General features: G+C 35.8%; 1 protein-coding gene across 3 annotated transcripts in view; it reads left to right on the top strand.

Moving 5' to 3' along the window:
* The window catches only part of RFX3 (regulatory factor X3), a gene marked incomplete at its 3' end in the record, with an annotated part of 230,370 nt that overhangs the window by 110,886 nt on the left and 103,171 nt on the right, over nt 1-16,313 (top strand). For all 3 annotated transcript variants that reach the window (XM_082657253.1, XM_082657254.1, XM_082657252.1), the window contains one exon: nt 6,744-6,841. In XM_082657253.1, the coding sequence (XP_082513379.1) occupies nt 6,744-6,841 (98 nt within the window). The remainder of the gene's footprint in view (nt 1-6,743; nt 6,842-16,313) is intronic.

Below are 16,313 nucleotides of genomic sequence, written 5' to 3'. Positions count from 1 at the left end.
AAGTGGTGAAAAATATTTGTTCATTCTCTTAGGAAACACTTCTGAGAATTTATCCTGGGAAAGACAATGAAATTAAGAGAAAATTAATTTCCTATAGAGTTTATTTAATCATCTCCTTCCTTTCCCCTGAGGACTTGGATAGGGTAAGCAGTAAAATGTGACAGTTTATAGATTTCACAAAGATGGATGGAAAATACAGTTATTGGGAATAGTAATGACATGCCTACAGGATGCTAGTTTCCCCATATCTTTCAGCATTGCTAACCTGAGCAGTTCCTGCACTGCAGCATGGCAAATCAAATAAAAAATAAACTTTTTATAGATAACTATTTAGTAAATATTTGACTAGAACTTAATATTTAACATAAGGACAGTATAGAATAATATTTGAACAAATTTGAACCACAGTTAATTATTTTAGGAAAGAGAAAATAGCATGCAACTTCCTTTTAAATTTTTACCTTTGGTCTTTAATGATACATTAAAGGCCATTAAAAGTAATCACATCAGTTCAGTTTGGAATAATAAGCATTCCTTCGTTTTTGTTTTTGGTTTTGCTTCTTAATGAATACACATCCACATTTAGAAGATACTATAAACTTCACAAATATTCACTGGGCATTTCCTTTGCTAGGTGCAGGGCATTATTTAATATTGAGCAATAAATATAGTGTGTTTACACTATGTTGGGTCTTTGAGAATATATCACAATATAAAAAATGCTCGACGTGTGCACTTCCATCCTGTGACTGGATTTGTAAGTCTCAATAAAGTTACTCTGTATACATAGCTCTCTTCCTGGATCCGAATAATTTTAATTTGAGGTAGAAAGGAGCATTTCTGTGGCTCTCCAATGCACGTTTACTAATAATAGAGCCCTACTGTCCCCTCCCCCCCACAAAGGAAAGAAAATCAAATAACCCTCAACTAAAATCTAAATAAAAGACTGAAGGACCTTAACTTTTAATTGTTGAAATGATACATGTGTACATAAGGTAGTTATTTTTCCTTTCTCCTTTCTTTTTTACCCCTCTTTTACTTCCTTCGCTATCATTATACCCTTGAAAGAATACTTTCTCAAATTACAGGCAATTCCATCTCTCATCACTGAATTCTTTCAAAGGCCCCTTTGGCCCAGTTTCTAATGATTAGTCGACAAACCATACTTACTGGATAATAATGAAAATAGTGTTACCTCCAAAATATGCTATAATTCAGTATTTTTAGTGTTTTTCTAGTTTCTATTTAAGTAAATAGGTCTTCTGTTTACTTCATCAGTTCCTTAACTTGGTAGATAATGCAAAGAATTTTGCCCTATTTTTATGCTGTACTGTAAAGTCTCAGTGTAATCAAGAGACGTATTTATATATTGATGTCCTAGATGAGTTAGCCAGCATCTATCTAGAATTCTTTTCCAAGATTCTTGACACTTTCTGAGTTTCATTTCTACTTTAATTACAGAATCTCATGATTTGAAGGAACCCTTGATGAACATTTATTGTGCATATTTATGGCTGAAGCCAAGTGGGATGTAAAGATGAAAATTACACAGATGTAGAAGACAAGATTCATATTTTGAAGTATTTAAGAATGTCTCTCATTATTCAAGATGTATTATAATTATCATATATGCCTATGCCATGCTTTGTATTTATGTTTAATAGTTTTGGAGTCTCACAAAAATTCTTTATGATAGAGTGGATACAATTTTTATTTTACACACAAAGAAATTATTACTTAAAGAAGTGAATTGACTATCCCAATATATAAACAGCAAGTGTCAGCATAAAGACTTAAAATCAGTTCTCCTGTTTCCAAATCAACTGAATATGCCACCACACCATATTGGCCCCCATGAAGGAAACCAATTAAGGACATTTGATTCTTTCCGTTTTTGCTTCATGTTATTTTGAAACTGTTCTTAGATGCAAAGACATATAAGATATATTATTTATTCTTGACAATTTTCTTGATGAAATTTCCCTCTTTATCTTTGGTAATATCGGTTGTCTTGAAGTCTACTTTGACTGATACTAATATAACCAGTCTTTCTTGTGATTGGTGTTTGCAAAAGCCTGTCTTTTTATATCCTTTTATTTTTAACCTGTCTTTGTATATTTAAAATGTGTTCTGGTGGAGAGTATATAGTTAGGGTTTACATTTTTACCCATTATGACAGTCAAGATTTAAACTGAGTATAATTATAGATATGGTTGCATTTAATTCTAGCTTCTTGTTATTTTCTGTTTGTTCCATTTGTTCTTCTTTTATTTCCTCTATTTCTGCCTTCTATTGGATATACTGAGTGTTTTCTAGTATTGCATTTTATCTCCTCTATTGACTATCCTATTTTTTAATATGGTGTTTATATCTTTAATTGATCACAGCCTGTGTTCAAGTAATACTACACTACTTAACATATAAGAATTTACAAAAGTGTGTTTTCATTTCCCTCTCCTCTCTTTTGTGCTATTTTTGTCATACATACATTTCATTTCTACATATGTGGTAAGTAAACCCTGGTATACACATATTGCTATTTTTGCTTTACATAGGCAGTTATCTTTTATAGAAATTAAAAGATGAGAAAACAAACAAAAAACCCTTTACCTACGAAGTTACCATTTCTAGTGCTCCTCATTTCTTTGTATAGGTCCAGTTTTCCATCTGGTATTATTTTTCTTCAGTCCAAAGGGCTTCTTTTGTGGCTACCTTCACTGGACATCTGCTAGAGCAGGATGAATTCTCTCAGTTTTTGTCTGAGAAAGGATTTCCTCTTCATTTTTGAAGATATTTCACTGGTTGTAGGATTCTTGATTGAAATTTTCCTCTCACTGCTTTAAATACGTTGTTTGATTGTCTTAAGCTTGCATTATTTTTGACTGGGAAGTTTTCAATCATTCTGATACCTGTTGCGTTGTACATAATGCGTCTGTTTTCTGTCTTGCTTAAAAGTTTTTCTCCTTAATACGGGTTTTTAGCACTCTAATTATGATGCACTTTGGCTTGGTTTTCTTTTTCTATACATTGGCATATGTTAAGCTTCTTACAATGTTTATAGTTTTAATAAAATTTGGATGTTTCTACCACTTTTTCTTCAAATATATTTTCTGTTCTTCTTCTTCTTCTGGGACTATAGTTATACTGTTTTAAACTACTTGATATTGTTCCATAGTTCATTGGTTCTCTATTCTTCATTATTTCCTTTTTTTTCTCTGTTCTTGAGATAGTTCTTACTGCTAGGTTTTCAACTTGACTTGTCTTTTCTTCTGCATTATGTAATCTGCTCTCAATTCCATTCAGCAAATTTTTCATTTCAGATACTGTATTTTTCAACTCTACAGATTTGACTTGGTTCGTTATAGCTTCTTTTTTTCTCATCATGTTTGTGTTTTCCTTTAAATCTTAAGTCTATTTAGAACAGCTGTTTTAATGTCTCTGTCTGCCATTTCATATCTTCCATTTCTAGATTTGTTTCTATTGATTGATTTTCTTCCTGGTTATATATCACATTTTTCTGCTTCTTCATGTGTCTAATAATTTTTTTTTGAATGCTGGACATTATGGTTCTTATGGTTTTATATGTCTGGATTTTGATGTCTTCCTTTAAAAGTGTTAAATGTAGTTCTGTATAGGCAGTTACTTGTGGATATTATCAAGGCTTTTCTTTCAGATTTGTTAGGATGGACCTAAAGTAGTCTTTATTCTAGACCTAATTTAGCCCTTCTGCTAAGGCTCGCTCTGCCCTTCTGGTGTTTCTACAGAATGCCCTAGGTGTTCAATAAGGTCATGTCACTGTGGATGGTCAGAATTTGAGCATCTCTGCCCCCCTACACACGTGCAGCTTGTATTCAACATCAGACTCAAGGGGATCTCTGTGAACATTTCTGGATCTATTTCTCTGCTTAAGTTCCTTTCTGATACTGCCGCCAAACTTCAGGTGACTCAGCTTTCCCAAATTCAGTATCTGTCTCCTCACCTCAGTGAGATCATGATGCTCTGCTTCGTTTCTCCATTCTTGCTCTGCACTCTGATTACATCCAGGTCAAAAGCTAAGATCATTATAGGGTTCACATTACTTTTTTTCCTTCTTTTAAGGAACACAATCTTACGATACATTTTGTTGAATGACTGAAAACATTCTTTTACATATTTTGTCTACTTATCTACTTGTTTAGTTGGGGGGGAGGGCATTTCCAGTAGTATTTACTCCATCATGGCCAGAAGTGGAAATCCTTCCATATATCGAGTTATATATTTGATATAATAGATACAAGATATGAATTCATAAAGGATATTAGTCACATCATCTCTTCCATCTCATTTTTTTTAAATAAATTTATTTATTTATTTGTTTTTATTTTTGGCTCTGTTGGGTCTTCATTGCTGTGGGAGGGCTTTCTCTAGCCACAGAGATTGGGGGCTACTCTTCGTTGTGGTGCGCGGGCTTCTCATTGTGGTGGCTTCTCTTGTTGCGGAGCACGGGCTCTAGGCACGCGGGCTCAGTAGTTGTGGCTGGTGGGCTCTAGAGCACAGGCTCAGTAGTCGTGGCATATGGGCTTAGTTGCTCCGCAGCATGTGGGATCTTCCCAGACCAGGGATTGAACCCGTGTCCCCTGCATTGGCAGGTGGATTCTTAACCACTGCACCACCAGGGAAGCCCTCTTCCATCTCATTTAATGTCGCTCAGCAAAGTAACCATTTTTAGAAGTTTGGTGTGCCTCCTTCTATTTTCCTTTATATATTTAAGTACATTTGTATGCACATGTGCCCATGTATGCAGATATATACATAAATCAAATTACACTGTAGGTATTTTTCAGCAACATACTTTTTCACTTAGAATATGTTTTAGAGATCTTGCTATTAAAGTATGTATCAGTCTTACTTAATCTTTTAACATCAACCATGTATTCTACAGAATGGTTTCCTATATTTATTTAATTACTCTGCTTTTCACAGTCATTAAGGCTTTTCCTTCTAACTTCTTGCTCTTATAAACTGTATTTTTAAAAATAATATTGTACAGCAACTCTTCAGATGGTGAATGCTTCTGTAGAAGAAATCACAAAGATGTCAAATAGTTTGCCTGTTGCTTTCCTGAACAGTTTTTGCATATTTATATTACTCCTAAATAATAAGACCCAGGGGTTTTTAAAGAAATAGTTGATTTCAGATCTAGGACAGGAAATACAAGAGGTAGGTCTCGTCCATCTTATCATAACAGAAAGCATGGGAGTTAGAGAAAGATTACTGTAGTCATGTCAAAAGACACAGGATACAGTTTGAAGGGACTATCACTGGTCAAAGATGGGACAATTTTAGGGGAAAAAAGACTGCTGTGTTTAAAAAAATCAAATACAGTATGTTCAAAAGTTAAAAATCATAAGAATACAAGCAAAATCAAACTAAAAGCAACATTGGTCACCTTGGGGAGGGAGCTAGGGGGAAAAATCATTATTCTGAGTACTGATAAATAATGAATCATGCATTTATCCTGTTCTTCCTGTACAAAGCTTATTTCAGAGTAAGCAAATACGAGTAAGAGGAATTCCTTTATAGAATTCTACTAATAAATGAAGAGGACATAACAGAATCAGATTACCATAAGATTGCAGCCTTTTATTAATTGAAATAATCCCTCTAAAAAATGATCATCAATGACTAGTGATATCCTCAGGTAAAACATGGATAGGAAACATTATAATCAGTGTATCCAACTGACAACACCTGAACCCCCTGATCAAATAATATTGCAGAATGAGAGACAACCAGCTGTTCTATGGCAACCTATATGATGCAATAAGAAGTACACAGCTTTTTAAAAATTGAATCTATTCAAGGCCCTTGATGTAACTACTCATTTATAGGAAATACGAAGATAGAGGAATTTATTAAATGACATCTCAGGGATGCTATCAGCCAAATTTAGCATTCTAGAAATTCTACTAGATAAATGATCCAGTTTTTTCAATAACTAATAGTCAAGATATAAAAAGGATGGGAAACTGTTAGAGATTAAAAGAGAAAGATAGGAAATATCAACTGGATGTAACATGTAGACCTTGTTTGGATCTGATTTGAACAAGCCAACTCTAAGAAGACATTGGAATAATTAGAGAAATTTGAACAATCACTGGGGTTTATATGATATTAAGGAATTGTTAATGTTTTATTTCTGATGTTAGTATTGTGTTCATGTTAAAAGTAGCTCTTTTCTCTTAGGAAAAAAGTGAAATATTACCAGTGAAATGATGCAAGTTCTGTACTTACTTTTAAGTAATCTTGTGAGGGGCTAAAGGGGAAGGTCTAGTGACATTTATTTATCTTGGATGATGATTACATGGGGTTTATTATAGTATTTTTTCTATGTATAAGTGTTTGAACTTTTCCATTGTGAATTTCATAATTTAAAAATACATGTAGCATTCACAAGCCAGGTGAAGAGAATTTCATAAATCATCAAAATAAGTGCGGAGCTTTCAGAATTTCACCCTAAACACTTTAAGTGTGTATGTACATATATACCTGCAAGAATGTTACAGAATTTATTTGCATAAATGCTACAGTTGATTTGGACTCAACATGCACTTACCTTGAAATTAGCATGAACCTAACAGTTTTCATCATAAAACATTCTCATGTTTATCAACACCCTAGAGAAATCTTTGAGGTAAATCTAATGCTGTATATTCATTCTATTGTATCTGCCCCTCACCAAAGTCCTAATATTTGCTTTCCAGGTGCAGCAGGTACAGACTGTGCAGCAGGTACAGCATGTCTATCCAGCTCAGGTGCAGTACGTGGAAGGAAGCGACACTGTCTATACCAATGGAGCAATGTAAGTTTATGTATGGGAGTTGTATTCATTCTCCCGCTACCTCGGTTAGAGAAAAGTAAGGTACTTTCTGACACCTTCTACTTGTCCCAAATTGATGTTTGAGCTTAAGCCGATGTATGTTTGCTAAGAACAATATTCACCAATAAGGTGAATTTTTGTGTACGTGTTTTCTGTAAACTAATATAAAATTACTATATTAGGAGGGTTTTTTGCATTTATTAAATAGGTACTTACTTTATGTAAAAGTGCCTGGTACTCAATAAATCTTATTTTCCTGTCTGAACTTCTCGTCCCCCTAAAACTCCCAACCCATCTCCTTTGCATCAACAGTAATGTCAATTTGTACATTTATTTCATTTGAGTTTTTCAGACACTTTGGGTTAAGATTCAGGATGTTATTATAAATAAAGGGACTAATAACTATTATAAGTCACCAGGTTTGTTTTCATTTACCACAGATTTTTGTTTGCAATCTGTTGGATCTCTAAGTTCTAAAATGAATTCAAATTCTCTCATTGACTCTTCTGTGTGCCCTAGGTTGATAACCTCTGCTTTCTTTATTCTTACTGCACCTACTCCTTGGGTGATTTCATAGATTCCCATGACACCAACCTGTAACTCTATGAGGGCAGGGATTTTTGTCCGTTTTTTGTTGATGTTGTTTTTGTTCCACTGCAATAAATCTAACACCAGAAGAGTGTATGGTATGTAGAAAATGCATTTATTGTTACCTATTATTATAACTAAACAACTTAAAATCCTGGTTTAACTATCTATTAGTTTTATAATCATGGTCAAAGTACTTAACTATTCTGAGCTTTTTTTACTCTTTCCTGGGAAGTGGGAGGGTAATTGCCTTACTCTTTCTGGATTGTTCTGAGGATTTAAGGCTATGTATGTAAAGCAACTAGCACAGGGCCTGGTATACAGTAGATGATACAAAACTGAAAACTCTTCATTGATCTTGACTGTCTCTCTTTTCTCATTGCTTTTGGTCACTGAATCTGCCTAAATCACCACTGCCTTTAAATCTCCATTACCTATAAAATAAAGCGAAACTCTCCACCTTGGCATTCTCCCCCTTCCTACCTCTCTAGCTTCATCTTCCACCTGTTCTAGGAACAACCAACTTTGTGCTTGTTTCCCCAAGTACTCTCCTTTCACACCTCTGTATTTTTGGACCTGTGGTTTGTTTTCTCTGCTGGAATATCATTCTCTGCCTTTTCTCTTTCCTTCCAAAACCACTACCCCCAGTATAGCGATATCTTTATAGACTAACACATCACCCCTCCCTTGAGACGTGGACCCTGGCTCTCCTCTGCAGTTAACTTATTTGTCCCCTGTACGATAAAGACAGCACTGTACCCAGACTTCCACTTCCGCATGGTGCTATGAACGCTTATTGATATTTATCACACTAAGAAGAACTCTCCCTGAATGGGAACTGTTGTCATTTTGTTATTGTATTTACATCTATTTAGGTGATTGACACATAATAAAGGGTCAATACATTTCTGTTACTCTAGTGAATCTATAATACTTTACATATTTTAGACACACTGAATATTTTTTTACCTCTTTGTTGTGTAAGGCCAGGGCATCCTGGAGCCTGCTTTTGGAATCTCTACCATAAATCCAAACTCCTGTTGGCATTTATCCCGAAAAAAAATAGGGATGCCTGCCACTTGGTCCTTTATGCTATCAGGGAAAATAAATGGGTTTCTAGACACTGCTAGAGGTCACTGAATTGTATTGTCGTTTCATCCTTGCCTGTGGTAGATCTGTCACAACTACCTCAGAGTAAGGTCATTATATACTCTAACTTTGTTCAGGAAGGTACCATTTCCTACCTAGTGTGTTCTCCTAGTTCAAAGATATCCTAGGTAAAGCCTTACCAGACCCCACTGGAGGGCTAATTTATCATTCTGCCATTCCATAACATTTTATCTTACATTTATTACAGCATTCTGTCAGCTAAGAAACCAAGAAAATCTGACAAAAAGAGGTTTAAACAAATTAGGACTTTGATTTTTGTCCGGTAGTAAGAAATCCAGAGGTAGCATATTGTGCAAATAACTGACACCATGTGGTGCAGATATAAAATAAACCTTAGTGGAGAAAATCTTACAAGCTGGCATAAATCACATCCCTCTAGTTAGACTGGATTGTACCATGGAAATTGCTCCAGTAGAAGATCTCTGGCCTCACAGAGTGCTACATATTTCTAGGGATCAGGGCAGTAGACATTAACTGGTTATATAGTAGGAAAAAAATGGCTTTCTTATCTAGGGAGGAGTGGGTTGCCTCTGAAGCTCAGTTCCATCAGCCTGTTCTTCCATTAGGATTAACTTAGACCAGCTGAGCCAGCTTAGTGCTAAGCTACCCAAAGATGACAGGAAATGAGCCTGTAGAAACATCTACAATTGTACTTCCTCTTAGTCTGTGGCTGACATTAGTTTAGCAGCTCAAGGATATCAGGGCCAAGATTTGCTGGTACAGTAGTAAATTTGCTTTGGTTACAGCCATCACATCTGTATTCCAGACAGCAAGAAGAGAGAAGGTGGAAGAAGAGGATATGTCATATATGTTATATACGTACATATATATATATGTACACACACACACACACACACGCACACACACGCTTTCCCAGAAACTCCCAGGTCCATTTTGCTTATATCTCATTGGCCATAACTGTGTAACAAAGTAGTAGTTAGGGGACTTCTGTGGTGGCACAGTGGTTAAGAATCCGCCTGCCAATGCAGGGGACACAGGTTTGAGCCCTGGTCCAGGAAGATCCCACATGTCGCAGAGTAACTAAGCCTGTGCGCCACAACTACTGAGCCCACGTGTGCTGCAACTACTGAAGCCCGAGCACCTAGAGCCCATGCTCCACAACAAGAAAAGCCACAGCAATAAGAAGCCCGCGCACCACAACGAAGAGTAGCCCCCGCTCACCGCAGCTAGAGAAAGCCTGCGCGCAGCAACAAAGACCCAATGCAGCCAAAAATAATTAATTAAAAAAAAAAAGTAGTAGCTAGCTGCAGAAGAATCTAGGAATGCAGGTTTGTAGCTTTCATGTCTATATGGTAGATGGCAGCAAGGGAAAAGGATAGTTGGCATGGGTGTTGAGAGAGTTAACTCCGTAGTATCTATCACGGTCATTTATCATTGACCCAAGGTAGAAGAGAGTGATTACTAATGTGAGACTTTGTGAAAGACACACAGCCTGCTTCACTTTCTTCATTTATGAAATATGGAGATAGCTTATCAAAGGTATTTTGTGTAGCTTCTGAGAAATTGTAAACACTCAATAAACATTAGTTATCACCGTACAATTATGTGCTCTAGGTTTTTTAAAAAATATTTTCCTCTCCTATTTATGGTTCTGACTTCTGCATATTGCCTTGTGCCTTTTAAAACGACCCAACCGCTGACATTAGGGTCTTCCATATCATAGGTAAATGTGAGATTGGTGAGTTCATTCATTCACAAAACCTTAGAAAATCAGCATCTCTAAAGTTGGCTCTTTAAAATTATAGGCCCCATTTAAGTGCAGAAATAATTCAAAGTAAACATCTCATGCCAACATGAATTTTCTATGGCCCGTGAAGTCAGTTGGTTAGATCATGACTAATGAGGTCTAGGTCATGAGTTCATTTGCCACAAAGTCCAATTAGTTTTGATCTAGTCTGTGTGGGCCCAGACTGCATCCTCAACTCCAGCTAATTATGTCACAAATGTGCGCCGTTGGTCAAGATAGAGAAGATGCGTCTTTGAAAACCTTTCATTACAATTTCAATTTCAGTACAACTTTTGACTAAAGATTCTGTAGCACCATTTTCATATTTACTAAAGAAACATTGTGTTGCCATGAATTACACTCAAAATTTTAGTAGCTAGAGGACTATGAACATCTTTCTTCAAATATAACCAAAAAAAATTTTCAGCTTAAGCTATTCCAATCTTTCTGTAATTTTGTAGTGCTGACATTTAACTATGTACAATTTTTGTCTCTAAAGTTCATTTTAAAGTCTTTATACTCCCTCTTTTTATTTGATACACTTCCATGTGTGTTAGGAGAGAGTATTTCATATTCTTCTGCTCCACCATATTAAATTAATAGCCAACTAGTGTTTGGTCCCTGACTTGGATCATAGTGAGATTCCCACTTCTTTGTGATAATAAATGCTTTTTGCTAATGAAACTCGCAGAAGATAGGGATGCCGATCTTTATCATGAACTTTCAAGCACCCAGTACATGGCCCTGCAGCCTGTGCATGGTTAGTAAGTACTGGTTCACTGTTGCTCCTGTCACCAGTAGCCCCATGCCAAGTAACCATAATGCAAGGGGTCTCACTCAAGAGGTGATGATAGCCCTCACAGATATGTGTCATCACTTATGTGAAAATGTGTAATCATTATAATTTGACAATACTGAAGTATTTACTGGTTCTCTCTATGACTATGGACGTTACTGGTAGCATAACAGGATTTAACAGTGTGAGTCAGTGAGTGAGGATGTATTTCAAGAGAACAACTGAGACTGCTTTATAGTGGTGTGTTGGAGTAGAATAGCTTTTTACTCAAGGGAGAAGGTAACCTAACTCTTGTTTTTGCTTACCATTGCTTCTGTAGGAGCCCACATTTGTGTATTTCCTTGCAATAGTTTTCCCAAGAATATTTTTTACTGGGCTGGATCATAGTCTTGTCCATTGTTATGGATTCTTACAATTTATGATATCTAATAATTTAGTAGATTGTAATTAAAACAGCTGGAAAACAGTGCATACCACGTAGAGAGAGTCCAATTCAATTGAAATTTCTTGATGTAGCCGAGAAATCAATTTTTTTAAATAATGATTTTTTTTCTTTCCCCCACTCCTTTTTTGACTCATACTTCCCCACTTATTCCTTTATCATATTAGTCAAAGTGGAAATAAAGACATCATACTATATCTTGTCCAAATTAAGAAATCTTTTTTGAAAAAACTTTTTTAATTTTAAAGGATTTTCTTATATCAAGTGGTCTTTGAAGCTTATCCGCTGTTTAGAGATGATTAGTGTTTTAGAATGTCAGGGTGTTCATTGTAATGGGTATCTATTGCAATAAGACTTGACTGGTAGAAAGCATTCTCATAATCTTCCTGTTTAAATTACAGATTTCTCATCAAACCCAATAGAGAATTTACCAAACTGTGTTTCATAAAATGTCCCATTAAGAGGTTCTGTGATTTCACAAGCAGGAAAACACTGCATGAACTTCTTTTGCGGACTCTAAATTTCTGTTAGTTTTTTTTAAAGGCTCTGAGAAATCCTCTAGGAAAGAAATGTCATGTTTTAAAAACTGACCACAGAACTCTTATCTGAATAATATTTAATAACATCACATGGTATGTGATGGACATGATACATGATTAATATACTGACATTGACTAGATCTATTCAAAATCCATTGGACTCACCTTTATTTGAAAATCATATAAGTAGTGCGTTTTCTGAAGCCATCCAATTATCCTTTCCATGTGCTTTTTAAATAATTAATAAAAAACCTTAATAGGGATACTCTTCAAGTTTCTCTTTTGTCTTTCAGTGAAATAGTAAGTTTTAGGATTTTGCAGGTAAAATTATGCTTTATTATTATCATTTAAATGTTCTCTACTTAGAAGAAATGGTTGTATGGTATTTCTGTAACTGAGATGAAGAGGCTACTTTCTTTATGCTTCTGCTGATATATACGTTCAAATCGGTGTAGGATCTGGTTAATGAATCCACTTGCCGCTTGGATTTCAGTAAGTATATGGCTGATTACTTAGAAAGCTCTTGGAGAGAGAACTACCATTTTGTGTAAAAAAGAGCACTGAGGTCCTCTACATTTAGAGAAGAGCCTGTTTCATTCATCTCCAAAAATGGAAGGATATTTTTTTTAGGTTTATTTTTTGTTGTTATTCAGTTTTATTTTATTATATTTATTTTTTTAAATTTTTATTGGAGTATAGTTGATTTACAATGTTATGTTATTTTCAGGTGTACAGCAAAGTGAATCAGTTATAAATATACATATATCCACTCTTTTTTAGATTCTTTTTCCATATAGACCATTACAGAGTATTGAGTAGAGTTCCCTGTGCTATATATAGTAGGTCCTTATTCGTTACCTATTTTATATATAGTAGTGTGTATATGTCAATCCCAGTCTTCCAATTTATCCCTCCCCTCCTTACTCCCTGGTAACCATAAGTTTGTTTTCTACATCTGTAACTCTATTTCTGTTTTGTAGATAATTTTATTTGTACCCTTTTTTTAGATTCCACATATAAGTAATATCATATGACATTTGTCTTTCTCTGCCTGACTTAGACTGACTTCACTCAGTATGACAATCTCTAGGTGTATCCACATTGCTGCAGATGGCATTATTTCGTTCTTTTTTATGACTAACATTCCATTGCATATGTGTATTGCATCTTCTTTATCCATTCTTCTGTCGATGGACATTTAGATTGCTTCCATGTCCTGGCTATTGTAAATAGTGCTGCAATGAACATCTTTTCAAATTATGGTTTTCTCTGGATATATGCCAAGGAGTGGGATTGCTGGATCATTTGGTAGCTCTAGTTTTAGTTTCTTAAGGAACCTCAGTACCATTCTCCACAGTGGCTGTACCAGTTTACATTGCCACCAGCAGTGTAGGAGGGTTCTCTTTTCTCTACACCCTCTCCAGCATTTATTGTTTGTAGATTTTTTTGATGATGGCCATTCTGACCCGTCTGAGGTGATACCTCATTGTAGTTTTGATTTGTATTTCCCTAGTAATTAATGATGTTGAGCATCTTTTCATGTGCTTTTTAGCCATCTGTATGTCTTCTTTGGAGAAATGTCTATTTAGATCTTTTGCCCATTTTTTCTTTTTTTGCGGTATGCGGACCTCTCACTGTTGTGGCCTCTCCCGTTGCAGAGCACAGGCTCTGGACGCGCAGGCTCAGCGGCCATGGCTCACGGGCCCAGCCGCTCCGCGGCATGTGGGCACGAACCCATGTCCCTTGCATTGGCAGGCAGACTCTCAACCACTGCGCGACCAGGGAAGCCCGCCCAGTTTTTGATTGGGTTGTTTGTTTTTTTGATATTGAGTTTCATGAGCTGTTTGTATATTTTGGAGATTAGTCCCTTGTTGGTTGCTTCGTTTGCAAATATTTTCTTCCATTCTGAGGGTTGTCTTTTGTTTTGTTTATGGTTTCCTTTGCTGTGCAAAAGCTTTTAAGTTTAATTAGGTCCCATTTGTTTATTTTGGATAGAAAGTTCAGAGATAAACCCACACACCCATGGTCACCTAATCTATAGCAAAGGAGGCAAGAATATACAATGGAGAAAAGAGAGTCTCTTCAACAAGTGGTGCTGGGAAAACTGGACAGCTACATGTAAAAGAATGAAATTAGATCACTCCCTGACACCGTGCACAAAAATAAACTCAAAATGAATTAAAGACCTAAATGTAAACCTGGATACTGTAAAACTCTTAGAGGAAAACATAGGCAGAACACTCTGACATAAATCACAGCAAGATGTTTTTCAATCTGCCTCCTAGAGTAATGGAAGGCTTTCAAATATGGCTTCTCAGAATATCAGAGTTGTGAAGGTCATGGAGATCATTTATTCTAATCTTTCCACTTTACAGGTGGGTAAACTGAGGCCCAGAGAGGTGCAATAATTTGTACCTCTAGTTAGCTAGTATTTAGAGTTCATATTTTTTGACCTTCAACACATGTTCCTTTCCAGTGATCTGTAGGTAGAGGTCTTTTGATCATGAGTTATTTGGAGGTTTGGGGGGAAGAGTTGGCCAATCACAAAAAAAATTTTTAGTAGATTTTATACATTATGCTATTGTATTATTGTATATCTTATTGTAGATAATAAACTCGTGGGGTTTTTTATGACTGATGACTCTTTAAGACTAGGAGTGTTGTTCGTATGAATCATTGTATGTTTTTTTTAATCCCATCTTATACTTTTATAGTTAAATTTATTTTGTGAATATAGGATGTTCTTTGGATATTCATAAAATATATAGAAAAGTCCATATTTACTAATTTTTCAACATCGAATATTATAGTTAAACAGCTTCCAGAAGAAAACGCTATTATTTGACTGCCCTGGCTGTATTCCTTTTTAATATTTCTCATTCGTAGAATTAATTGATGCACATTAAGGGCAATTGCTCTGTGATATTTTCATATCCAGTAGCATAGTGTCCAGAATAATTCTGTATGATAACACTTGGAAAAGTTTAGACCTTTAAATTTTCTCTTCCTCTCCTCCTCCCTCCTTTTTTTTTTTTTAAAGGTAAAAATAAAGGAAATCCACATGTGCCTTTTTAGGTTTAGAACCAACCTGTATTATTTTCTTAAATGAACACTAGAGACCCAAGTTCAAGTATCATTTCTCCTACTGACTACAGTATAACATCAGGCAAATAACACATTTGCACCTAGATTTCCTAATTTGTGAAATGGGGATTAATAGTTAAAAGCATTGATTACTAACCAGGTCAGGTTCAGGATGGGGAGGGTTTAATGAGAGCAGGAAATGGGGTTATTTGTATTGTCTGAAAAAACATATTCACTTTTAGTATAGTTACTCTTATAAAACTAACTGCAAAAGAAGTTAAACTTATAAAAATCTCTGCTTGAACAAATATTTGGAAGCTAGAGTGAGAACTCTTTGTTTGGGAGTATGCATTGGAAAAGGTTGGGAAACACTGTATTGTGCTTCACAAGAGACTACAGTCTTGTAGATCCCCCAGCTATACAGAGTAGATCCCCCAGCTATATGGAGTTGAAGGCTGGTTCACAAGGGTTGAGCTTTGTAATGGCCAGAAGGTTTTGGAGGGGACAAATCCAACAAATCTTAGTCTGGCCCTCAGAAGGAGTCAGACGAATAGACTCGCCTCCAGGGAATGCTCTGAGGTCCCAAACTGCCCGAGTCCAGCAGTGTGCCTAACTTTGGGTATGGGGCATACCACCTGTTTGCCTGGACTTAGCACCTGGGTTGGCCTCAACAACATACACACATGCTTCAGCTGCGTTTATCCATTTTTGAAAGTCCCACTTGATAACATATCCATCTCTAACAAGTACCTGGTTTCTCTGTTCCTTTGTAGTGAATCCTCTTAGGATTAACCTCATATTCTTCACTCTCTTCCAAGCTGGCTTTTTTCTCCACATTACAATGAAATTGCTGTTATCAAAGTCATTGAAGACCTCCATTTGTTAAATCTAATAGACATTCTTCTAGATTAACTTTTGTAAATCTCTAGCAATCAACTAGTCAGCCACTCTATCCTTGATTCTTTGTCTTCTTTGACTTTATATTCTTCTGTTTTCTTCCTCTGTTATTGGATCCTCCTCAGTCTTATTATTGGCCGAACAGTTTTTTTGTGCCCTAAGTTTCCTTATTGTTTCTAACAGAGACATTT

Source organism: Grampus griseus, assembly GCF_964374135.1.
Source record: "Grampus griseus genome assembly, chromosome: 6".
NCBI classification, from domain to species: Eukaryota; Metazoa; Chordata; class Mammalia; order Artiodactyla; family Delphinidae; genus Grampus; species Grampus griseus.
The sequence above is the reverse complement of the archived record's forward strand: the minus strand, read 5'-3'. Positions and strand labels throughout refer to the sequence as shown.